At 42.2% G+C, this 26,616-nt stretch overlaps 1 protein-coding gene across 3 annotated transcripts in view; it reads right to left on the bottom strand.

Moving 5' to 3' along the window:
- The window catches only part of SPTLC2 (serine palmitoyltransferase long chain base subunit 2), a 73,502-nt gene extending 47,772 nt beyond the window's left edge, over nt 1-25,730 (bottom strand). Inside the window, exons 1-2 of one of the 3 annotated variants that reach the window (XM_083734912.1) lie at nt 25,582-25,730; nt 7,348-7,542 (exon numbers count right to left, since the gene is read on the bottom strand). In XM_083734912.1, coding sequence (XP_083591038.1) covers nt 7,348-7,473 — 126 coding nt within the window. In that variant the 5' untranslated portion in view covers nt 7,474-7,542; nt 25,582-25,730. Of the gene's footprint in view, nt 1-7,347; nt 7,543-13,468; nt 13,489-20,140; nt 20,594-25,581 lie in introns of those variants that run through there. The other 2 variants (XM_083734911.1, XM_083734913.1) reach the window with 2 other exon arrangements.
- Between the last annotated feature and the right edge of the window lie 886 nt (nt 25,731-26,616).

Genomic DNA, 26,616 nt, shown 5'->3' with positions numbered 1-26,616 from the left:
TCTTCCATGTTCATCTTTAAATAGAAATTTAGGTGACAGGCTCTCTTTTGCATAAATCACCACGCCTCTCTTCTTTACTGTGTCTGAAGATATAAATTCCTGACCAAGTCTTTTATTTATTAACACTTTTCTATGGAGCCTAGTCACATGTGTTTCTTGTAGGCAAATAATGTCCAATTGTTCCTTTTTTAATATATGAAAAATTTTCCTCCTTTTTTCCGGAATATTGCAGCCATTTATATTCCAACTCAACAGTTGCAGAGACATCCTGGATAAATCTGGTTATTTTTCTGGAAGTGGTACCTTATTGGCTGGGTCTTCAGAATCCGAGGGTGCCGGTGCCTCTGGTGCTCCAGGCCCTGGTGGTAATTCAAGTCCTTTTTGAAGGTCCTCTCCGTACACGTTTAGAAATTTGTCTCTGTCTTCCAATGTTCTAATTTTAATCTTCTTCCCTCTGAAAGTAAAAGATAATCCTTGAGGAAAGTCCCACCTGAAGATGATTGAGTTGCTCCTCAGCAGTCTTGCTAGTTCCAAGTACTCAGATCTAAGATCCAAAAGTTGTTTAGGAATGTCCTTGTAAATTTCAGTTCTTTTGTCCAAGATGTCCAGTGACTTTCCGTAATGCAGGCCCAGGATCTTGTCCCTTTCCTCCTTTGATCTCAATGTTATCAAACAGTCTCTGGGTTTGTCTTTCTTTGTAAGTCTTCCAAGCCTGAAAGCTGATACAATTTAAAGTCTTTTTCTTCTAGGTTCCAAAACTTGGAAAATATTTTGGTCAGAAACTCAGCTAAGTTGTCTTCTTCCACTTCTGGGACCGACCTAATCCTTAAATTAGTCTCCCTGTTCCGTAATTCAATCATAGAAAGGTAGGTCTGGTGTTCTCCTACTTGTTTACTGAGTGGTCTCACCTCTTTTTCTAGCTTTCCAAGTCTTTGGCTGGCATCTTCAGCCAATTTCCGATTTTCACCTGTAGCCTCCTTCAATTCTCCAATTGCTTGTGTATTCTGTGCCACTTGTCCAGTTAATCTATTTAGACATTCTGTGTTTTGATCGATTTTAAATGTTTGCTCATCAGCTTTTTTGTCCAGGGATTCAACTCTCTTGTCCAAAGATTCCAATTTTTCATAGATTTTCTCTAAAATAGAAACAGTTGATCCAGAGGCCATATCTTCCAATTGTAATTCCTCAGTTTCTCCTTCTCCTACCCTTGGCAAGGATGCAGCTTCTTCCTCAGAAAGTAAAATAGGCACAGACAATCTACGTGGCTGTAGGGCTGTGGCTAAGGTTGTTTGTCTGGTTCTTACTCTATGTTCCTTTTCTTTGGGCTCCTTTTCTTTAGGCTCCTTTTTTCTTGCACCACTCATTCCAAAGTTATCTAAAAGTCAAGGTCAGGCTGAGTTGTTTCCCATGAGAAAGAGACGGCCCAGATGGTAACAGTCAAATAGGAGGCCGGGAAAGAGAAAGTAAAACAATGCCACTGCTGTAAATTCCAAAACCTCTAGGGGGAGCTTAGAAAGTCTTTCGGGAAGAGATCAATTCCAATAAAGTTCATAAAATCAGAATTAATGTCCAGGAACCTTCAAATAATAAATTTTGGCAGAGTTGGTATTAAATAAATACAATGTCTCAAATAGTGCTTGCTGGTATTCCAAATGATGCCTCAAAGTAGCAATTCCAGACCCCTCAGATTGTTTCCAAATTTAAGTTCAAAGTGTCCAAATCTGCAAGCTGACTGCTACAGTTACTCGGGCAGTTCCAGCACCTGGGTTTTTAACTTAAGTTGTAATTCCAATAGGAGAAGATGCCACAGTCCAAATTAGCAACAAAATGTCAGATGCTTACAGTCCTATTCTGCTTCAAAGGAGGTTCAATGGGTGCTCAGATCCCTTAGATTAAAAGTTCAGTCTCTGCCTCCACACCTCCTGCTCTTTGCTTTGAAGTTCAGTAGCAGCGGAAGACGGACTTCCTTTTTTTCGTCAATCCGCTTTCAGCCAAATTCCGTTACTTTTTAGAGCTTTAAAAATTTTGAAAGTCCTCCGGAAGTGCTTTTGCAGCCATTTTGACCTTGTTTGCTGCGCATGCCTTACACTTCATGTGGTACCTGCAGGGTTTAATACCTTCAACTAAGGTAGGCATTTTGGAAACTGCCTCGAAGTTTAAATGGCCAGGTTTCCTGTGATAATCATGAATACATCCTGCATGCTAAACCTTGTTAGTATCTGCAGTACAAGTTTCATCCTGCACAACATCAACAGAATCATCATAATGCAATACAAATTCTTCACAACTGTTCCATAGCCTTGACTGGAGATTGTGTGGTCATCCTCTTGGTGAATCGAACCTTCCTGCGGAGCAAAGGACACGAAAAGGTGTTTGTCCCAACAAACATGCCTGGTAGCTCCCGGGTCGACGATGAAGCTACATCTAGACATCTTCTGGACCTTTGGAGTGAAGCGTGAGACCATTGCCTTGTGTTGTGTTGTCCTGCACTTCTGACCTTTGCCTTTTCCACGCATTGAGCTTTCACTGTGCTGCTCTGTTGCCTTGGCCTTGGGATATTTACATTCCCTCTTCACGTGGCCTAAACGTCCACACGAGTAGCATTTCACTGCCTTCAAAGCTTTGGCGCCATCTAGTGGTTCCACTGCATTCTGGGATGACGTCTGTGAGGATTCCCCCTTGGTGATGCAGCTAGCATTACGCCAATGCACTTCATTTAACACCACAGCAGTAACATGTGCTACTGTTAGCTGAGCAGTTGGCAAAACAGCAAGCTGGCTGGCAATCGCTTCCCAACTTGAACCCAAAGAATGTAGAATCATGAAGGAATACACAGCCTCTGGAAAGGTGATTCCATACTGTTGCAACTCATGCCTTAGATTCTGCATTTCCATGAGGTGAGCACGTACGTCTGCTCCATCAACAAGTGCTATATCATGCAACCTGGCATAAAAGAACAAAGAAGCTCCCGCCTCTGTTCTTCAATGTGACTCTTGGAGACTGTCCCACATCTCTCTGGCTGAGGCCTTGTCACGCAAAAGACATAGCTCTTCAGGGGACAAAATAAGCATCAGAGTTCCCCTTGCTTTGGAATCCTTAGCCTCCCATTCTTCGGTCATTGGAGCTGGGGGGGCATCAGATATTACATTAAACAGACCCTCTTTTCTTAGCAGAGCCTCTGCATACTGCACCGTTTTGATAAAAAATTTTTGGAGCTTTGGAACTGCCATGGCATTTCGAAGGGCCTCCATTATTCTGGCATTAGCCATCTGTGTCATTTAAAGCAAGCTGTGTCTATTTACCAGCTGCATTCCAAAAGCACACGTGAGGCCTTTGCTTTCTTCTGCCGTTGCCGGTAAGTGCTTTGGCTAGAAGTTCAAAGTCCACTCTTAACCACGGACTGGCAGGCTTCCTGGGGCAAGAGCACATACTTCTCATCAATCTTCTTGATATGCAGAGAAGATAACCTGCATTCCGTTCTTCTGCTGTTCGTCTGGGCCCATGACCACAAATATCAGCATTTCCGCTCGGCCAAGCTGATAAAGTCTCATTTTCCTCCGGCTGAGCCTTCGGAATCACCTCTGACGAATAATTAACGACCTGAGCCTTTGATGAGGCCTCAGGCACATTCCATTAAGCAGAGTTTCTAGCAGCATGCGGAAATGATAAGATTTATGGCTACATTGCAAAGAGTTTTATTTCTAAGCTACGCAGACAGAAAATACATCCTCTATCTATGAAAGCAGAGAGCAACAGAACAAAGGAAACAGGAAACCACTAACGTCACATCCCGTCTCCTCTCCCATGAGACTTCCAATAGCCTGGAATCCCTGGAATGTAAACAGAGTCCTGTGACTCCAAGCAGCTGCATAGTGATAAGAACAGAAACTAACATCTCCAACCCAAAAGGCCTCCATACCCCTTAAGTGAGGCTTTTAGAAATGCAAGGCTGTCCTGGTTTTGATGATATGCTAACTTCTTTCCTTTGGCAGAAATATGAGGAAAACCAAACCACATCCCTAGTAGTAGTTATTTCTCAGTAAGAGCAATTAAGCAGAATTCAGGGAAGCAGAACATTTCTGAAGAAATCTGCTGTATGAGTCACCTGAGTAATCTGCTAGCAAGCTGCATTCTTTCAACTCAACCACTTTATTTTACATTTAGTAGCCAGAAAACCTTTAAGTCACTGAAGCTCATTCTGAAAATGCAGACCTCACTGTTTTAGAGAGTACACCAGTGCAATGAAATTAAACCCCTGTATCTACGAAGTCTTGTTCCAAGGTCTACCCGAGATATAAAATTAGTAAACTTAAGAGCAGAGGTAAATGACAGACAGTAACTTAGAGCATCTTTGGACGATTTCCCACAACTGTCTGGATATGCCCAAACCTTCTGCCCACTACACTAAAATTTCAAGTAAATCCCTCATATTACCAAGACACTGTAACATTCAGAAGCAGAGCCAATCCATACATTGTAAGATGTTTGAGAAAAGGGCAACAAACCAAGGTTCGAAATCAAAGTTGGAAGCTGTCTTGCAAAGTCAGTTTGCACCAACTGTGGTTTGGCACATTCCGCCCTTGAAGTCTGCCAGACTACAGAGCATGGAGGATGATAACATTTCACCAGCAACAAAACACGTCTCACAGGCATTTTCACAACATAAGCCCTTAGTCTGCCTCTCCCTAACATATCCAGGCAGACAATATCACAATAAGAATCGTTTAATAACCTTTGGTAACAAGAAGCTCATAATACGTGCTGTATTATTCAAGGCACCATTTACTGTTGAATGATCTCCTATCTGTTGTGTCCTACTCTGCAAAAACAAAAACAAATCCCTAAGACAACCCATACACCTCTCAGCCTTTTATAATATTTTATTTTTCCATTTTCTAATTTTACATAATCAAAACATCATTTTATACAACAAATTTCACACACCCAATATTAATATCAACCCCTCCCCCCCCCTGTGGTTACTTGTTATATAAACTCCTCTGCACATGCAAGCTAAACCTAATTATATTTTGTCCCAATCATATTTAAACCTCTTCAATTAAGTCTCCCAATAAGAATCTAAGATGTGCAGATAACTACATGCCCGCTGATTGGGACATGAAGAAAGCTAATAAAGGCATGAAATATGCACTCTCAACTCCACCTGCTGCCTTTGGCAATCAGTAAGAGAAGCCACTTCTGAGCATACTTTGAGGCAGTGGAAACTAGACCAGGCTGCCTGAACATTTTGGTATCAATAATCAGGAAACATCCTCCCCAACCACCGTTTAACCATACCACACACACTGCCCCTGAGACAACAAATGCTGCCAGTACCTAACTGTGGTAAGGTAAAGGTAAAGGTACCCCTGCCCGTACGGGCCAGTCTTGCCAGACTCTGGGGTTGTGCGCCCATCTCACTCAAGAGGCCAGGGGCCAGCGCTGTCCGGAGACACTTCCGGGTCACGTGGCCAGCGTGACATCGCTGCTCTGGTGAGCCAGAGCTGCACACGGAAACGCCGTTTACCTTCCCGCTGGTAAGCGGTCCCTATTTATCTACTTGCACCCGGGGGTGCTTTCGAACTGCTAGGTTGGCAGGCGCTGGGACCGAGCAGCGGGAGCGCACCCCGCCGCAGGGATTCGAACCGCCGACCTTTTGATCGGCAAGTCCTAGGCGCTGAGGCTTTAACCCACAGCGCCACCTGCGTCCCTACCTAACTGTGGTATTCTGACATAAATTCAAATTGAAGGGAACACTATAGATCAGGCATCCCCAAACTCAGCCCTCCAGCTGTTTTGGGACTACAACTCCCATCATCCCTAGCTAACAGGACCAGTGGTCAGGAATGATGGGAGCTGTAGTCCCAAAACAGCTGGAGGGCCGAGTTTGCAGATGCCTGCTCTAGATGATGTGCCTGGAAGTGACAATTCAAGGGCTGCATCCCTGTTAGCCAAAACCCGTACCATACCAAGTTCCACTGGTGGAATATAAATCAATCTTCCACCAGCACCAATGCACCACACCACTGTACTTCAGGTTCAACATGACGAAAGCCCGCCAGACTCAGTAAGGAAGTAGTTGTTAAAAGTTTAAACTCGCTTTTAAAAATGTTTAGAAGCACTATACTATTAGGCTAAAAACAATTTTCAGTTATGTGGATACAAATATATTTTTTGAAATAGAGCAAAATTGCTGCTTCTGGTTCTAATAATTGAAAGCAAGTTCTCTGAAAAACAATTTGTTCTATAACGTCTGAAAACCACTACACATTTTTGGTTGCAGGCCCCTTAGTTTTGTTTTGTTTTGTTTTTAAAAACAAGCACCTTACGTTTTTGAGAAAACTTTTATGTGCAGTCCCTTAGCTGGGGAGCAATATAGATGCAAAACAATTCAAAATAAAAATGTTGCTACATTTCTCCCACTTTTGTGAAAGAGACCTATGTTGAAAAAGATATTGGGCTTGAAAGGGAGCATGGAACGACCTACCAAAGGAAGAGGTGGTGTAATTTGTGCACTGTAAGAGTAAACCTGGAAAGAGGAACGTCACACAGGTCTTAATGCTGTGCGATGCTAGACTGAAAAATGTTTTCTAAGAAGGTTTAAGCTATGACTGAGTGGGTGCCTAGAGATTTGCCTTTCTTTGTTAAAAAATAATAATCAATAGCTTTTAAATAAGAGGGCTTGAATAGGAAAGGGGAACAGTCAACCACGTACATAATGCTATTTAATGCTTACTTGCAAGGTGTGAGAGAGATTTGTAAGTATCTTCGCCTCAAGTGTCATACTTTGGTAACATTTGGGGTACCTACGTGCCTTGCAGCTATTTGCCATTTACATTAAAATAACTAATGAAATCATCAGCAGTAAGATTGATTAACCCTGGAAATAGTGGGAAAGAGGAAAAAAGAGAGGTATCTTAGACAACCTTGCAAAAGGGCAAGGGAATTGCGCACAAGAACCCACTTTATTTTCAGCTGTGCTGAGATCAGCCCACGGAAGAAAGTATTCGTCTCCCTGCTCCACTTCAGCTGCTTGCCAATAGTAAGAGAGCAGCTCATGGGGCAACATTATGCTGATAGTTCACCAATGCAGGCTAGCTTAGAATACCATGGGCAGTATTAAGGAAAGAGGAATAGAAAACCCTCACAAAGCATGATTTGGCTGATATTCTGGGACACAGCCAGGATTTCAGCTTAATTACAATTAGCACAAACTATGGCTTGGCCCTATCTCCAAATGCAGTCTAAGCCAAACACATAGTTACAAAAGACTAGCTACATCTCCTTCACCACAAACTTGTTCAACCCCACCTTGTCTCTGAAGCAAAGGTAACAGCAAGCATTTACCTTTTGTTCTTCTCTTTCTGTTGCATTATGACAGTGCTCGATTTTCCAATGCCTCAGAAAGTCTCGAAGATACCCGAAAAGGGTGAGGACACCATAGCCTACATAAGTCAGTACAGCAACCAGCATTGGTGTTTCCTCAAAAGCTTCATTGAAAGGTCTTTTATACAAGCCTCCATTCTGAGCGATATGCGGGAGCTACAAGGAAAAGAGAGCTGTTAGCAAGGCAGGACTAGTCAATTCCTTAAAAGTTTCAGATTAAACTTTACCAGTGTACACAACCAGCTCTTGCTCTCTACAGCCTTCTCTGAAGCCCCATGAAAACCCCTGCCAACCTACAACAATCACATTTTGGACTACCTATCTTGACTGCAATCTTGGCCTGTGTTGCTCTCAAACACTATAAATATTGTATCAATTTAAAAAACAAAACAATATTTTCTTTAACCAGAGCTTTTTCTACAGCTCCCCAGGGTTTGTACAGGGTACCCAGCTCCTGAATGATGAATGCACAACACCTGAATGGGTTTGTAGAATTCCTGCCATGCAGCACCTTCTCATCTGCATGACTGACAATTTTTAGGTATTGATGTAATGCAACCTCCCAGAACATTTGGCCCCTGGATATTGTTACTCCTCAAGATTAGAGATTGATGTAAAACACCAGGTAGGCTACCTAGTAGACTCTGACCTAAGTGTTTTTAAATCCGTTGGGCTGTTTGGATACCTGAATCTGCAGTGTGTATAGCGAGATTTTGGTACCAATTCCTTGTGTTTGGATAAGTGAATTTTTGTATAATGAGTGTTTGGACAGCAGGACCTGGGTGTACTGTCCTTTCCGTAGCCAGTCCTCTAAATAATAATGGTGCCATAAATAAAGCTTACAGCCCAGGCATAAATTAAGGTAATCCATATTTGAAGTCTTATGGTTGCAACTGTTTTCAGAATTGGTTAGGCACTAGGGCCTGGGCGATGCATTGATACATAGGCCAGAACTGGTTTGAGGGCCAGAGTGCAATGGCAACTTCACCCAGCGGTATACTGTGGTACCTCAGGTTACAGACGCTTCAGGTTATAGACACTTCAGGTTACAGACTCTGCTAACCCAGAAATAGTACCTCAGGTTAAGAACTTTGCTTCAGGATGAGAACAGAAATCGTGCGGTGGTGGCGTAGTGGCAGCAGGCGGCCTCATTAGCTAAAGTGGTACCTCAGGTTAAGAACAGTTTCAGGTTAAGAACGGACCTTCCAGAACGAATTAAGTTCTTAACCCGAGGCACCACTGTATCATGAGTGAAACTGCCATCGCTCCCGAGGCCCTTCTCCACCTACAGTGCCTGGCAAGCAGAGGGAGGAACAAACTGCATCGGTCTCGGCACTGTACCTCCCTCCACTTTTCAACATCATGATGTATCACTACATCACAATGTTTGGATGTTTGGATCACAATGTTGAAAAGCAAATATCACCCAGCCATATTAAGTACTGAAGTGGAAAAGGAAGCAGGAGGTATCGACTGCTGCCTGAACCACCAAAAGTAGCCAGAGATATATTTCACATCTTCATTTAGTTCAGACTATAGCAGGCATGTCCAGCTTTCAAGAGACTGAGATCTACTCCCACTATAAAAAAAAAACTGGCAGAGCTTTTTTTGGGAAGTCATAGTTGTTGAGCTTTTTTTTCCCCTATTTTTTGGGTGGGGGGACGGTCCCGCGATCTATCACAGGCACCCTGCGATCTACCAGTTGATTGCGACCTACCTGTTGGAGATCCCTGAACTACAGCATTCAATGGAGCTGTGAAATAATCTGCTAATCGCCTTAACCCTGTAACTTGCTAGGATAGGTAAAGGTAAAGGGACCCCCTGACCATTAGGTTCAGTTGTGGCCAACTCTGGGGTTGCGGTGCTCATCTCGCTTTATTGGCTGAGGGAGCTGGCATACAGCTTCCGGGTCATGTGGCCAGAATGATTAAGCTGCTTCTGGCGAACCAGAGCAGCACACGGAACCGCCGTTTACCTTCCCCCGGAGCGGTACCTGTTTATCTACTTGCACTTTGATGTGCTTTCGAACTGCTAGGTTGGCAGAAGTAGGGACCGAGCAACAGTGAGCTCTCATTGCTCTGTCCCAGCTCCTGCCAACCTAGCAGTTTGAAAGCATGCCAGTGCAAGTAGAAAAATAGGTACCGCTCTGGCGGGAAGGTAAACACCATTTTTTAAAAAAATATTTTATTGATTTTTTTATTTTTAACAATATTATAACATCTTATCTCCATTTATACATTTTTAGCTCCACCAAGCTACTCGACTTCCCTCCATTCCATTGTCTGGTTTTTATAAAACACATATTAATTTCACACATTTATATCATCACAATTCTACATTTGTTTTATCTTATCATAAACTTGATGAAGAAAATAGAAAATTTATTATAATATACACTGCATGGTTTATTTCCGTCCTGCCTGTGTCTTTACATGTTTACAGTAACTGTCTATATACTGAATAAATTTGTTCCAATCTCTCTGAAACACTTGGTCACTCTGGTTTCAGATTTTCCCTGTCAGCTTTGCTAGTTCTACATAGTCCATCATCTTCGTCTGCCATTCTTCCACCATCAGTAATTCTTGCTGTTTCCACTTTTGTACTAACAAAGTTCTAGTTGCCGTAGTGGCATACATAAACAATCTCTGGTCAACTTTAGATATTTCCTCTCCAATCAAACCCAACAAGAATGCTTCAGCTTTGTTGTTGTTTTTTTTAAAAAAAGTATACCTAAACATCTTTCCCCAAAATAATTTAACTTTATCACAAGTCTACCATATATGATAGAAGTCTCCTTTAATATTACATTTCCAACAATTCTCTCATTTTATACATTCTAGCTAGTTTGGTTGGAGTTAAATACCATCTATAAATAATTTTCATTATATCTTCTTTCAATGCCATACTTGCCATGAATTTAATTCCTTCATTCCATAATTTTGACCATGAATCAAATTGAGGATTACACCCAAAATCTTTCACCCATTTTATCATTACCTCTTTTACTTCGTCTTTTGTGTGCCATTGTAATAATAAATTATACGTTTTTGACAAAAAAATTCTTTTACTTTCCAACAATTTGGTTTCTAGCTTAGATCGAGAGAAGGTAAATGCTGTTTTCGTGTGCTCTGGCTTCCATCACGGTGTTTAACTGTGCCAGAAGTGGTTTAGTCATGCTGGCCACTTGACCCGAAAACGCCAGCTCCCTCGGCCTGAAAGCAAGAGCAGCACCACATACCGTATTTTTCGTCCCATAAGGACACACCTAGTTTTTTTGGGGGGAAAACCCCAAAACCAGGTCAGGGAATCCAAAGCAGGTCGGGGAACAGCGGGATGGTGGCGCTCCGCCTCCCCGCTGTCCCCTGAGCTTGTGGGGCTGGCGCTGGGGAGAAGCTGGGGGAACTCCCGCAGGGCTCCCTAGGCTGCGGATTTCTGCCTGAAGCGCAGGGCGCTCTGCTTCAGCGCACCCCGTGCTCTGTGCACAGGCTGCTATCCGCAGCCTAGGGAGCCCTGCGGGAACTCCCGCAGGCTCCTCAGGCTTCCTGATAGCTTCCTGAAGCCTGGTGAGCGAGAGGGGTCGGTTTGCACCGACCCCCCTTGCTCTCCAAGCTTCAGCGAAAGCCTGCATTCACCCCATAGGACGCACACAGATTTCCCCTTCATTTTTGGAGGGGGAAAAGTGCGTCCTATAGGGCGAAAAAAGCAGAGGATAATACTGTTAAAATTAAACTATCTCAAGTTAAAGATTCTCTTTTTTTTAATAATATTTTTTATTAGTTTTATAAAATACAGAAAAAAGAATAAAGAACGTGTTATAAAAGTAAAAAAGAAAAGTTACAAATTTTTCTTACTCTTTTTTCCAAATCTGTTGGACTTCCCCACGTCCTCCCAACCCTGCATTCTCTGTGATACATAACGTCTGCAATTTGTTAACTTATTTCAATACTTATTGTATCTTCCTTTTTATCATGTTACCCAATTTCAAATGTATTATACCCCAAATCATGTACATTTTCATTTTAACACAATAAAGTTGTTTCATTATTCTATCTCTGACTTCTTGTACCTTAATTTCCATTTCTTTAATTTAACATTACTGAAGCTAGAATTTCCTAAAAGGTGCGTTTTTTAACATTCATACAACTTATAATGTTTTTCCAAATAGTCTTTAAATTTTCTCCAATCCTCCTCGAATGTTTCTTCTCCCAAGTCTCGGATTCTGCCAGTCATTTCGGCCAGTTCCATATAGTCCACCAACTGCGTGTGCCATTCCTCCAGTGTGGGTAAATCTTGTGTCTTCCAATATTTTGCAATCAAAATCCTTGCTGCTGTAGTGGCATACATAAAAAAAGTTCTGTCCTTCTTAAACACTCTCCGGTCCACCATGCCCAGAAGGAAGGCCTCTGGTTTCTTAGGTAAGGTAAATCTCAGTACCTTTTTTAGTTCATTATGAATCATTTCCCAGAAGGCCTTCACTTTCGGGCAGGTCCACCAAAGGTGAAAGAATGTCCCTTCCGCCTCTTTACATTTCCAGCATTTATTATCAGACAGGTGATATATCTTAGCAAGCTTGACTGGGGTCATGTACCACCGGTATATCATTTTCATAATGTTTTCCTTCAAGGCACTACATGCCGTAAATTTCATTCCGGTGTTCCATAACCTTTCCCAGTCTTCAAACATAATGTTATGCCCCAAATCCTGCGCCCACTTTATCATGGCGGATTTGACTGTCTCATCCTGGGTATTCCATTTAAGCAGCAGATTATACATTCTCGAAAGTAGTTTACTTTTTGGTTCTAACAATTCTGTCTCTAGTTTCGATTTTTCCACCTGGAATCCAACCTTCTTATCTACTTTAAAGACCTCTTGAATTTGTGCATAATGCAACCAATCTCGCACCTTGTTTTTTAGTTTTTCCAAGCTCTGCAACCTCCAATTGTCTCCAATCTTTTCAATAATTTCCCCATATTTAGGCCAATTGGCTTCCATATTAGGTCTCTTACGTGCCTTGGCCTCCACCGGTGAGAGCCACCTCGGAGTCTTACTCTCCAATAAGTCTTTATATTTTGTCCAGACTATTAAAATTGCTCTCCTGACAATGCGGTTTTTAAACAATTTGTGCACTTTAACCTTGTCATACCACAAATATGCATGCCACCCAAAAGCATTGTCAAACCCTTCCAGATCTAGGACATCAGTGTTTTCCAGTAAAATCCAATCTTTCAACCAGCAGAAGGCTGCAGCTTCGTAATATAACCAAGTTAAAGATTCTCAAAGAATCTGAAGGATGATAGTACGGAGAGAAGTAAAGACATGGAAACGGGGAACAAGTAAGCAAAAAAGAATACCATCACAGAAAAAGTGACCAGGGGGTTGTGCAGACCACAGCCTTCCTCTCACTTCTGAGTCTTTGTCAAGCTTTGGCCACATCCAAGATTTTCTCTTAAAATATTATTTAAAATTTTGTGTCCCTGTCTTCAGCTGCAAGGGGACAAGTGACACAAAATTTTAAATAATATAAATAATATTCATTATAAAATATTATTTAAAATTTTGTGTCTCTTGCCACCTTGAAGCTGAAGATAGCATATGATATTATGCTATTCATCTTTAAAAAACAGTCATAATAAAATAAACTGGAGAAACTGGCAGTATTAAAACATTCTCAGAAGTCAGCAGCCAAGCTTTCTGTGGAACAAAAAATGCTTTATGATCTTTATGGAAAAAGAAAAGGGAAGGGCCATAACCCTGTGGAAGAACACATACTTTACATGCAAACGGTCTGAAGTTCAACCCCCAGCATATACAGGAAGAGCTAGGATGGACTCCTGCCTAAAAACCTGAAGAGCTACCACCAGCCAGTGTCAACAATACACACAGTTGAAATATTTTCCTCAGTTCTGACCCCAATGTATCTGTGGTAGTTTCCTCTAAGGCCTTCTCCTTGGGATAATGGCAGTATTGCTGACTTACATATTATGTGTGCATTACATTTCAGGGGTAACACATAAATCCAAAATAGTCGAACAACCCTTTAAAACTGAGAAATGCCCCATAAAAATCTTGGTGCAGCACTTACCAGCTACGGTACTTAGCCTTCCTCTTCAGTGCTTGATGTTGTCCCATGAAGTGATGGGAGAGACTTGGGTGTATGATGGCGAGTTGCATGTGAAGTGGTTGGCTCTGATTTAGCTTCAGAAGTAGATTGCATGGGCTCCTTTGCTGCTGCGTTCTTTTTCGTGAGAAACATGGTGATTAGCAACTGTCACTGTTATCTCTTGAGCTGCTCAAACATTTCTTGATAAAGACTGAAAGTGTCTGTAGCACCATGTGTGATTTTGAGGCTTCGTTCCAGAAAGGGATCAAAGTCAGCAATCAAATCATTTAGGTGCTTTTCTGTTTGGAAGACTTGAGCGAATTCAAGCGGATTTAAACTTATAAAAGCACACAGTTAAATTACGGAACTTGCTCCCACAGAAGTGGTAATGGCCACCAGCTTAGACGGCTTTAAAAGAGAATTAGACAAACTCATGGAGGGCAGGGCTATCAATAGCTACTAGCCATGGTGACTATGCTCTACCTCCAGTCAGAGGCTTCTGAATACCAGCTGCTGGAAACCACAAGAGAAGTGTTCCTGTGTTCGAATCCTGCTTGCTGGTTTCCCACAGGCAACTGTTTGGCCACTGTGAGAACAGGATGCTCTTCATTAGTCAATGTTTGTCCAAGACCCTCAATTATTCAACTACTTCCTTGACGCCAACAAAGCAATCAACCCCCACTCGCCAGAATATCTGGACAATATGTTCCACTTTGTTGTTGATTGTTGGAAAACACTCAAAGCCATTTCGACATTATTTTCATAAGTTTCACCAGCATACATTCACTGATCACTCAATGTAAATAATGCAACTAGCCTTGTTTAAGTTGCCTTGAATCTGCGGAACACAACTCAGTCGAGAGGTTGGATAATGGAGGTCATATTGGGGGAGAGAAAGACAATTTCAACACTGTTAAGGACAAAGTGGGTTGCCCCGGGGTGGCTAGGAGCACTGTCCAAAATCAGTAACAGTTTAAAGTCCAGTTGTTTCTCTTCAAGGTAGAACTTCACCATGGGAATGAAGCACTTGTGAAACCAATCCAAAAATGCTCCTGCAGTCATCTAAGTCTCTTTACTTGAACACAGGAAGGTTATTTTTGTTCTTGCCTTTTAGGACTTTGGGGGTTTTCTGACCTGTACAGCAAACCTGATTTATTAAATGCTCAACTGTATTGCCACACCATCTTTAGCTGCTTTGAAGCCAGGGATTTGTTTTCCTGTTTTGGAGATGTAAGTCTGGTCAGGCATTCCCCCCTAACCCAAAAGAGGCCCATCTTGTCAGCATCAGAAACTTGCTCAGGAAAATATCCCTTTTCGTCTATCAGCTTCTTTAATTGCTCAGGGTAGGCTTTTGCTGCCTCTTTGTCTGCAGAAGCAGCTCCACCAATTATGTCCACGTTTTTGAGGTTGAAGTGGTGCCTAAAACTGTCACACCAACCATGGCTGGCTTTGAATTCCTTCCCAGGCTGCCGATCCATAGCAGAAGGTTTGAAGAGTGCCTACATACAGGTTGAGAGTCTTTTGTCTCAACATGACAGGCACATGTTTACAGTTCATGTCTTCCAGCCATAAGTATAATGTCTCTGCAGTCTTCACTAAAGCCTTGCAACACCTGCTGTCACAGCCTAACAGGTTTCTCTCTTGAACCTTGATGGCACAGATGCTGGATTCATTGCAGCTATATTTCCACGCCACACTGGAGACCGACATGCCATCCTCTCAAGCAGCTCAACGCAGCCACTTTTTCTTGCAGTGTTGGAACCAATCATTGTCTCCAATGTTGCACACCAGTGGAGGGACCTGGCTTGCATTTCATGGCCGTGCTTTTTAATCTCCAAGGCCGCACACACCCTCCAGCTGCACCTCTACACTCTCTCCAAGGCTGCTGCATTCACCCCGCACCTCCAAACACTCCCCCCCCCAAGGTGAGTGCAATGGTGCAATGGGTTTGTTGACTTTCCTGTTGGATGCTCACCTTTTTACAGACAAGTGCATAAAGTTGAAATTCTGTATGTTAAATGTGCATAAGCTGCAACTTGACTGTATAAGCTCTGCTCATTGCTAAAGCAGTGCTTGCTTTGAGTGACAAAGTCACATTGAGACAGAGGCACAACTCACAGAGCAAGAAGGATAAAGGGCTCATAAAAGGAGATATGAGCTAAACTGCATAGGTTCCAAACCAGTTAAGGCTATAAAGCTAAGAATCTGCACTATGAACCGAGTCTAGAAACTATATAAACAGTGCAATTAGACATGTGCTCCTTTAAAATGAACAGCAAAGTACAATTCCTTGTGTTGATTATAAACTTGCAGACATGAGAACTACCGGTATATGTAACTCAGGGATGAGAGGTTGCAATAAATAGACTGATAATTTATTTCTCTAATTATTCGAAGATGGTGTCAAAACGCTTTATTCCAGTTATTTATTCTGAACTCTTGGGATACAGCAACTTGGAAATCTTCCTCCAAAAGAGGTTTATCAAAAAAAGAAAGCCAGATACAGGTCAGTAGCTGGTCATGAACTTACCTTTTTCTCTTTTTTTAGTAGGGAGCCATTCAACACCCTGAATGAGGTTACATAATCCCAGCTATTCAGTGATCCCAATGCTGTATTCCCCTGGTACCCAGACATGTGTTATCTTAAGGGATTTCCCCTTTCTTGCTCCAACTGACAACTTAAATGCAAATTCCCAGTGAGCAGACATGGCCACTATGAATGTGGCTGCTATATAGCAAGGGGAAACTCTCTCTATTGAAGCAAATATAGATTGACTACCCTAGATATACAAAGTAACTGATTTAAGAGGGGACTGACAGGGCTGGCACCAAGCCTGCACTATTCTGCTACGCATTGAACAGAAACGAGGATAAATTAAGACACAGTATGCAGTGCAATTAAGTACTGTCCCAAGTCTCAAACCTAGGAAGGTTATGCTATACATACGGTAGACTCACAAGACATGAGGTGTCCTACCAAAGAATCCACAAAAGTAGTCACTAAGTATGCCATGCTGACTGCCCATCCCCAAATGTTCTTTCCTTTCTGGGAGTGAAGGAGTCAACCAAAATGAGACTCAGACAGGCTCTAACAATAATTGTGTACATGGTTACCAAAAGCTCTCAATGTGTGAAAATGCAGGAAGCTATGGAAGTTGCTCTGAAGGAACGGTTTCCGGCTGGGTAAGCCAACTGTTTCTGCTCATAGGAGCTAGCAGGAACTAAAAACCACGGGCTGGTGGTAGTGCATTCAGTTCCTTACATTTCAGGCTAGCAATTCAAAATGTTAGAATTAAAGAGGGTTTGCTCTTTACCTAAGATTGGCAAGATGAAAGAACAATGCAGGACATGATTTCTCTTCCTGCTTTTTGACACAATTCATAACTCAAGCTAGAAATGTAGAATGTTTAAAATCATAGCAGTTCTTTGTAATAACATTCAGTGTATTAGAAATTCAAAGAATGCCCTGTAGCTGGCAGAACCACTCTTTTCTAATGTGTTTTATGGTCTGACCCTCTCTATTGCTGCTCAGAAGTTCCACGACGTTCAGTGGAACTTATTCACATTTAAGTTTATATAGAACTTCAGAAAAACATGGTGAGAACTCATTTGTAGAAAAGTTGGAAGTCTTGTAACTTGAACACATGTTACTCAGTTGTTTTATATAAAACTTTTTTGCACCATTGCGAAAGTGTGCTTTACTTATTTATCAACAAAAATCTTTATATACTGCTATTCATTAAAATTCAGAGTAGTTTACAACATGCGTACATAAAACCATACAAGAAAAACCACACAGAAAGTTATAATCAGAGACCCACTAACTATTAGCAAAATATCTTTTCCTCATTGCAAGGTTGGTGACACAGAAAGGTTTTCAACAGGTGCTTAAATTTTAAAACAAAGTGCCTGCTAAGCATCTGTTCAATGATAAGTTCACAGGACTGGGCCAATAAAACAAAAGACTCGGTTTCTAGTTGCTGTCAAATGAGTTTCATCAACTTAGGGGATAACCAACCACACTCCTGCAGATAATTTCAGTGATTGACCACAGCCACCACAGATGCTTTAAAAATGGTGTCACATATTGTTGGCCATGTGGCCCCATGAACAGTCTTGCTGCTGCATTTTGCTCTGATTGGAATTTCTGAACAAAGTTCAATAACATTTCCACACAGAGCATGTTGCAGTATCAGGCTATCCCTGTGCAACAATGGCCATAGCTTGCAACCCAGGCAGAACTGGTAAAGGCACTTCTAGTCACAGAGGACAACTGAGCATCTAGTGATGGAGATGTATCCGGGTGCTCCCAAGCTATGCACCTGCTCCTTCAGAGGGAGTACAACCCTATGCAGAACAGATAACTTTCCAGTCTCCTAGGTAGGGGAATCACCCACTCCAAGAGCCTCGCCTTCCAGGATTCAAATACAGTTTATTGGCCCATATCCAGTCCATCAGTTCATTCAGACACCAATCCAGAGTTTTCACAACTTCTCTAGATTCAAATGCTGTGAGAAACATAGGCACATGTGTGTTTGTGTGTCACAGGTTCTAAATGAAGGATCTTACATACCCAAAATCTGATTTAAGCATGACCCTTGGTTAGTATTATTATTTATTAAATTTGTATACAACCCTATACCCACTTTCCCATAAACTGGAAGCAGATACTGCACCTGAGACACAGTTTCTAGCTAGCCTATTAAAACAGGTCTCAGTACAAACTGCCATAGAACATATGCTTCATGTGAACATGTAGTTTTCTTCATTTCTGTAATAAAAATGCCTGGATAAGGAATGTCCAAAATGCATAGTTTTCTCACTTATTGTAAATGTTTAATATTTGGGCTTTTAACAAAAAAATATATGTTTGCAGGGAAAGGTTGAACAGTCTTAAAATTCAAAATGGAAAAGGTCAAAAGGCATGAAGTGAATCAAATATTAAAAACAATGTGTTCACTGAACTTATACAAAGTCCAAGATATTAATTCATTCAGTATGAATAAATTTAGATCACGTCAAAAAATGCATATACAGGGGTACTAATACAGTATTATGGTGAGACTGGACTTCATGGATGGCCAGTAGAAAATGATGGTTGTCTACCAAGGTCATCCAGATACCTCACAAGGTTGTTGAGGAATAAAAGAAAGTTTGTACAATGAAGTGATTGTCACCAGAAGACAACGGCAGTAGTAATCAGTAAACATTTGTCAGCGTTGCATACAAGTGAAACAGAGCAAATCAAAACACAGTAATAGGGCAGCAAGTTTACTCACTAGTAAGTGTATGTAGGATAGACTTGAAGGCTACTAAATTCTGCAAGTCTTACTTTTAAATAAACTTACATATGATCAAGCTACAAGAAGAAAAGCAGCAAAACACAATAAATCATAACCAAACTAAGTGTCAATAATGGCCAGAACATCTTAAGATATAAAAAGTAGTACAACTACTAAACACACTTCAATTTCAAGCATCAGTTCCAGAAATAAGTTATACACACAGTAAACTGGAGCAGGATTCACGGCTTTTATATAAAGGACCAAAATGTGGCCTTAATTAGAAATTCAGTGTTTCTTTTTTGTTTTACCACACACACAGACACAGCATGCCAAATTCAGAGGGTTGCACCCCTGTGAACCCCCCCCCCCTAAACTATAGAAGAAACAGCTTCAGGCTGCTGTGAATGCAGTTAAATAAGGAGGATCAAATAGGTGGCAGATCCCCTTCTTACCTGGCCCCGTGGCTTATAGAAGTCTAGATACGGGAGTCTCATCCCTACCCCCCACCAAACAACTGGGGACCACAATTTACCCTTCTGCTCCTAATTCCTGCCACTTCCACTCCTGTCCTGGGCTTCCCCCTTGATCTGAATATGAAGCTCGGGCAAAAAGACCATTTTGTGGGGGTGGTGGTGACAGGCCTGCCCTCGTGCCATCCTTTTATTAATCAGGATGCATTGGAATGGGGGTGAAGGAAACTCGCCTTCCAGCCTCGGAAGAGAGTAAGCAGCTGTCTTAGCCTGGAAACTTCAACGAAAGCAGCCAGTAAGGCCGGCGCTGTACTCCTTCCTTCTTGAATGCGAAGAGGAAATTCGGCTACTGAAACCAGAGGAGTTAATTTCGAGACACGAAGTGTGCGTGTCCCTGCGGAAATCATCCTGGGCTTCCAAAGCCAGGAAAGGGAGGGAAGGAAGGAAGGAAGGTAGGAAGGAAAGGAAAGGAAAGGAAAGGAAGGGAAGAGAAGGACGCCAGCTCCCCGTCCCCTCGAGGAAAAGAAGAGGAAGGGAAAGGAAAAGGAAAAGGCACTTTTGCTTCGCTCCGTCCCTTCCTGGAGCGGGGAGTCGCCTGACTCTGCCAGCCTCGAGCGTTCCTCTCAGCCACGCCAAGGAAGGCAGGGCAGGCGGGAAGAGGCAGCCGAAGGAGCCTCTGTGTCGCTCCAGGCCATCCTTCTCCCTTTTTCTCCACTGCGGGGGACGCCAGAGGCAAGCGCGGCCCAGCCCAAGAACCTCGCCCTGAGGCGAGACTCCGGCCCAAGAGGACGCGTGCCGGGACCGAGCAGGCCGCGGCCTGGGTTCCGCTCTGGGGAGGGGCCGCTCGGCGGCGGCAGCTGGGCGCGCCCCGGCATAAGAGCCCCGTCGACCCGCCTCACCTGGCCGTGGGGCTCCGTTCCTGGGAAGCCTCGCACGTAGCCGTTCTTCAGGCCGTGGTGCCCGGTGAGGCTGCAGCCGTTGGCGCGGGGCTCCCCGCTCAGCTTCTCGGCGCCGCGCTCCATCTTGCCGGCTCAGTCAGTCAGTCAGCGGCCAACAGCCGAGAAACCAACCACCGCCCGTCCCTACCTTGGTAATATCGCACCGGAAACGCAGCCGGAAGCGCCCGCCAATGACAGGCGGGAACGTCACGGCGGGGCGGGGTCGGAGCGTATTACTACACTGACACGGTGGGGTGGGGTGGTGCGCAGAGTGGAAACGCCCTCGAATGCCAAGCCGGGCGGCGAGGACCCAGATGCCTAAGCTCCGCGGCTCGGCGCCCCGAGATACGAGAGGGCCAATCCCGAAGAAGGCGGTGTCGGTATCGGGGCGGGGTTAAGCGGATGGACGGTCCAATCGTAGCGGCGAGGGGGCGGGACTAGCACGAATCGCCCCGTGAAGGAGGAGCAGAGGCTGGTCTGGCTTGTGCCGGCGAGGCGGAGCTAAAAAAAGGCCGCTGAGGTGGTTGTCTGCGGCGGTTCGAGCCGACCTTAGGGGTGCGATTCGGTATGGCGTTGCCACAGAACGATGCATTGAATTTAAAGCCCGTTTGGCCATTGAGCTCTTTCCTACTGGAATATTTATTTTTGAAATAAGCTAATTTCACCTCGACAAACCTAGACAGCGTCTTAAAAAGCAGAGACATCACCTTGTCCGCATAGTTAAAGCTATGGTTTTCCCAGTAGTGATGTATGGAAGTGAGAGCTGGACCATCAAGAAGGCTGATCGCCAAAGAATTGATGCTTTTGAATTATGGTGCTGGAGGAGACTCTTGAGAGTCCCATGGACTGCAAGAAGATCAAACCTCTCCATTCTGAAGGAAATCAGCCCTGAGTGCTCACTGGAAGGACAGATCCTGAAGCTGAGGCTCCAATACTTTGGCCCACCTCATGAGAAGAGAAGACTCCCTGGAAAAGACCCTGATGTTGGGAAAGATGGAGGGCACAAGGAGAAGGGGACAACAGAGGATGAGATGGTTGGACAGTGTTCTCAAAGCTACGAACATGAGTTTGACCAAACTGTGGGAGGCAGTGGAAGACAGAAGTGCCTGGCGTGCTCTGGTCCATGGGGTCACAAAGAGTCAGACACAACTAAACGACTAAACAACAACAAAATTTCACCTCTCTTGGCTGAGATTGCGGTTGCCAAGACGATGCTGCCACCTGAAATGGCTTTTCTGTTTCATGCTCTTCGGGATGGATCCCGGACAGGCGATTTGGCAAAGGGGAGCTGGAAACTTTTGGTTTTTTTAAAAGAAGCTGCTGCTTCTTCTTCTCAAAGCTTTTTGAACAAGCGAACAGTCTGCGGGTGAGATGGGTTACTCCACACTTATACATGTTATTAGGAACTGTATGTGTGGTTGCATTATTACAGAGGAGAAGGCCTGCTGCCCACTCATGAGGCAGAGTGAAGCGGCCACCTCGGGCGACAGAACATTTATACACTGCTTGATTGTAAACAAACAAACAAGCCTCAAAGCAGTTTACGAAAAGAAAGAATAATAAAATCAAGAAAAAAATACAATACTTTTTTAAAAATAAAAAGTTATAATACTGAAACAGATTAAAATGCACACCAGTATTTCTTTTTTATAGAATTTTATTAGATTTTACAATTTAATATACAACACATTTATCATATAAAAGAGAAAAAATAAAAGAAACTGAAACCACCCCACCCCAATCCCAGGACTTCCCTCAACTTCCCCTTCTGGTTCTTTAAATATTTGCTACTTCTGCTTAATTTTTATCTTATTTTTATGATCTTTTAGCTAAATGCTCTTACATTCTTATCATTTTTATACCTTTTTTTCCAAATTACATCTTACACTTGATTAATTTCCATATTCTTTTTTCTTAACCTTTACACTTGTTTCCTTAATTTTAAGTGTTTACTCAAACCCTGCTAGTGAGTCCATTTCTCTACAATATTTCTGTAGATACAACATGAATGGTTCCCAGTCTTTTTTAAAGTCTTCATTATCATTGTCTTTGAGTCTTCCCGGAAGTTTCGCCATTTCTGCATATTCCATAAATTTGACTTGCCATTCTTCTTTCTTTGGAATCTTGTAATCTTTCCATTTTTGAGCTAATAGAATCCTAGCCGCCATTATAGCATACATGAATAACTTCTGCTCTTTTGGCAATTCTTGTCCTATAATGGCTAACAAAAAAGCTTCTGATTTTTTAACAAAAGTTATTTTATACATCTTCTTGAATTCATTATATATCATTTCCCAATAGTTTATGATTACTTTACAATTCCACCACATATGATAAAACGTACGTTCTTTATCTTTACACTTCCAGCACTTATTGGAACTTGGTTTTATACATTTTTGCAAGTTTAACAGGTGTCATATACCATCGACAAATCATTTTCATATAATTCTCTTTCAGACTTATACAATCAGTAAATTTTAAATCCACTTTCCATAGTTTTCCCCAATCTTCCATTTGTATATTATGTCCTAAATCTTGTGCCCATTTAATCATAACACATTTGACCTCTTCATATTTGGTTTCCCATTCTAGCAATAAATTATACATCTTCAATATTTTGGTATTGTCACCTACAATTTCTCTTTGAAATCTAGACAGAGTATAACTGAATCATTTCTTTTTATCTTCTTTAAATACCTAATTTACTCGAAAATACTGCAACCAGTCATTGACATGTTCTCGAATCTCTTCAAAATCTTTCAGTTTTAATTTCCCTTCTATTTCTATTAAGCCATATATGTAAGCCATTTTTCTTTCCTATTTATTTTTTTAATTGATGTTGCTTCTGTTGGTGACAACTAATCTAATAAATCTTTATCTTTCCCAGACCTTTAGAAGTGATCTCCTGATTATATGATTGTAAAATCTTCTATGCACTTTCTCTTTATCATGCCACAAATACGCATGCCATCCAAATCTGTTATGTCCTTCAATATCTAACAAATCTGTATTTTCTAATTTAATCCAGTCCCGGATCCAAGCAATGCTAGCCAATTTATGTCTTTCAGGACCACCTTACCTAAAAAACCAGAGGCCTTCCTTCTGGGCATGGTGGACCAGAGAGTGCTTAAGAAGGACAGAACCTTTTTTATGTATGCTACCACAGCAGCAAGGATCCTGATTGCAAAATACTGGAAGACACAAGATTTACCCACGCTGGAGGAATGGCAATCGCAGTTGATGGACTATATGGAACTGGCTGAAATGACTGGCAGAGTCCGAGACACGGGAGAAGAAACAACTGAGGAGGATTGGGAAAAGTTTAAGGACTATTTGAAAAAACACTATAAGTTGTATGAATGTTAAAAAAAAAAAATGCACCTTTCAGGAAATTCTAGCTTCAGCAAATGTAAGTTATTGGAATGAAAATTAAGACACAAGAATTCAGAGGTAAAATAATGAAATAACTTTATTGTGTTTAATATAAAACATATAAGAATTGAGCGACAGTAAAATTGAAAATAGGGAACATGATAAAATGGAAGTTACAATAAGTTTTGAAATAAGTTAACAAATTGCTGATGCTTTATAAGACAGAGAACGCAGGGTTCGGAGGATGTGGGGAAGTCCTATAGGTTAGATGGAAAAAGAATATGGAAATTTGTTATTTATATCTCTCTTTCTTATAACCACTCTTTATTCTTTTTTCTGTATTTCTGTACTTTTAAAAAAAGCAATAAAAAAAATGTTTAAAAAAAAAAATATGTCTTTCAGGACCGGTGTTATGTGGGCTCAGTGGCCACTCCCAGTCACCAGTCTAGCTGCCACATTCTGGATTAGTTGTAGTTTCCGGGTCACCTTCAAAGGTAGCTCTGGCGAGACAGTCCGCGGGCAGGTAGAGTCTTGGCCTGCGTACCAAGTGGAGCTGGTAGACAGCTACTCAAAGTATAAACCCTGGGTAAATGGGCCTGAAACCCCTGGAATCTTGCACTGCTTAGAGATCGGGATGGTAGGCAATAATATGAATTCTACACCTCTGTGAGACTAAAGATTCATAGAGAATATGCTCTCTAGAGAGTCTTGCTGAATGGTCTGCAGGTGAGCAAAGTGCAAGACTGGTGGATTTGTAGCCAATTACATTGCATGATTTTAAATTTATTTTCTAATTGCTTAATACCCTCCAACATTTCTCTGATGAAAATAGGGATGTTCTAAATAATAATAATAATAATAATAATAATAATAGTGTGGTTCTTGTTGTTAATTTATACCCCACCCATCAGACTGGGTTGTCCCAGCCACTCTGGGTGGCTTCCAACATATGTAAAATAATAATAAAACATTAACTGTTTTTAAAAAAACTTCCCTTTCCTTCAGATGTCTAATAAAGGTTGTATAGTTAGTTATCTCCTTGGCTTGGGGGTTGCATAACTCCATACCCTCCAGCATTTCTCTGCTGAAAGTAGGGACATCCTAATTCTAGGATCAAATCAGAAACTGGGATGCCTTCTGTAAATCCAGGACTGTACCTGGAAAATAGGGGACACTTGGATGGTCTGTTTTGCAGATAAAGAGGTTTCAGTCAGAATAACCCCCCTTTCCCCTAGTTGCAGGCACAGCACATTTGTCTCTCTGTTATATTCACTCCAACTTCCTGATGATGTCACTCTTGTGTGAATGTGTCTTAAAAACAATGTAAGAATTTAGTCTTACTTCCTGGTGCAGCATTTCCTGACTAAATGAAAACACGTAACCGCACGTAAAAGGAAGAGAGAGAAACTTGGAAGTAGTGCACCACAAAGGACACAGGACAGACAAGCATCACATAAGAATGAAAGGCAAGAGAAAATATTCTTCATTGTTTAGTCTTGTCTGAGGCTAGAAAAGGTTGAGGTCTGCCTACCATTAACTAATCAGAAGTATAAGCAATAACAGAGATGTTCTGTATACCTCAACTGCTTGCATACTGTTACCTATTTTTCTATGTCTTACGTGCACACACACACACATGTTATTTTATGACAATAGCTTCATTCAGTGTTTGAACAAAGTTTCTGCCATTGAAAACAAAATGGTTGGGGAAGATAAAATATGCAAGTCTGCAATATATTCAAGACTGATTTCTGTATTTATTTATTCCCCATCTCTCTGCCTTATATCCAGAGGCAGTTCACAACAACATGTACAAATCCATTCAAGAAATAAAATCAATAAAATCAAAGCATTATTAGAAACAAAAAGGGTGAGAAAAGATCAAAGGAAACGGCCACAAAATAGCATTAAATTGGAACATTGGTAGGATAAATCAAATGCCTTCAAAATGTCAGATCTAGCACTTTATAGGTCAATGCAAGCACTCTGAATTATGGGTGAGAATATGGTATAAAATAGTACAGTGGTACCTCGGTTTAGGAACTTAATTCATTCCAGAAGTCCGTTCTTAAACCGAAACCGTTCTTAAACTGAGGCACGCTTTCCCTAATGAGGCCTCCCGCCACTAATGCCCTTCCGCCAGTTGGCTTCCGTTCTTAGACCGAGGTAAAGTTCGCAAACTGGAACCCTACTTCCGGTTTTGCGGAGTTCGTAAACCGAATAGTTCATAAACAGGGCTGTTCATAAACCGAGGAACCACTGTATTCTGAATGCTCCCCACAGTGACTACCTGAGTGAAATTTACAGGCACTAGAATTGCGACTCAATATACAGACAACACCTTTTCACTGGAGGGGAACACTTAGTACTAGCCTTCCCTTTCTTTCTTTCTTTCATGGATGGACCATCCCTCAGTGGTCGAGAGCATTTGCTCTATAACCAGCATTTCCAGGAAGGCCTGCAAGAGACTCGCTTCTGAAATACTGCAGAATCACTGCCAGTCAGTGTTGACAGTACTGAGCTCAATGAGCCAATGACCAGACCTAGTGTAAGGCAGCTTCCTAGGTGCCTTATTTTTTAGTTCATCCTGTTAACCCAATTTCTAAAAGGCCATACGTGCCGGATATGAAATAATCTAATCCTACTAACCACAATTATTTGAATTATTGGTTGTAGTCATAAGCACTTAACAAGCACCTGCTGGATCCGGCCAGTGGCCCTCCCCTAGTCCAGCATCCTGTTCTCACAGTGGCCAGCCAGATGCCAAGCCAGATGCAAGCAGGATCCAAGCAGAAGAGGAACTCTTCTGTCCGGTAGTTTCCAGCAATGGGTTTTCACAAGCATACTGCCTCTGGTTTGAGCTGCTAGCCACAGCTATACATGCAACAGCTGTGTTAGCAAACTCCTGAGAGTACCTCTTGGGTGGCAGTCCCTTTGTGACTCTTTCAGATTTACGTATCAGGTGCAGATCCTCCTTGCTGGCTGGTTCTTTCTTAGGAGAACATTTGGGAGAACCATGACCAACAGTAAACAGCGGCTCTGGCAATTCCAGTTCAGCCTCAGAC

This window comes from Podarcis gaigeae, assembly GCF_964106915.1.
Source record: "Podarcis gaigeae genome assembly, chromosome: 1".
Taxonomy (NCBI): Eukaryota; Metazoa; Chordata; class Lepidosauria; order Squamata; family Lacertidae; genus Podarcis; species Podarcis gaigeae.
Note: the sequence above shows the minus strand (reverse complement) of the source record. Positions and strands in the feature narration are given on the sequence as shown.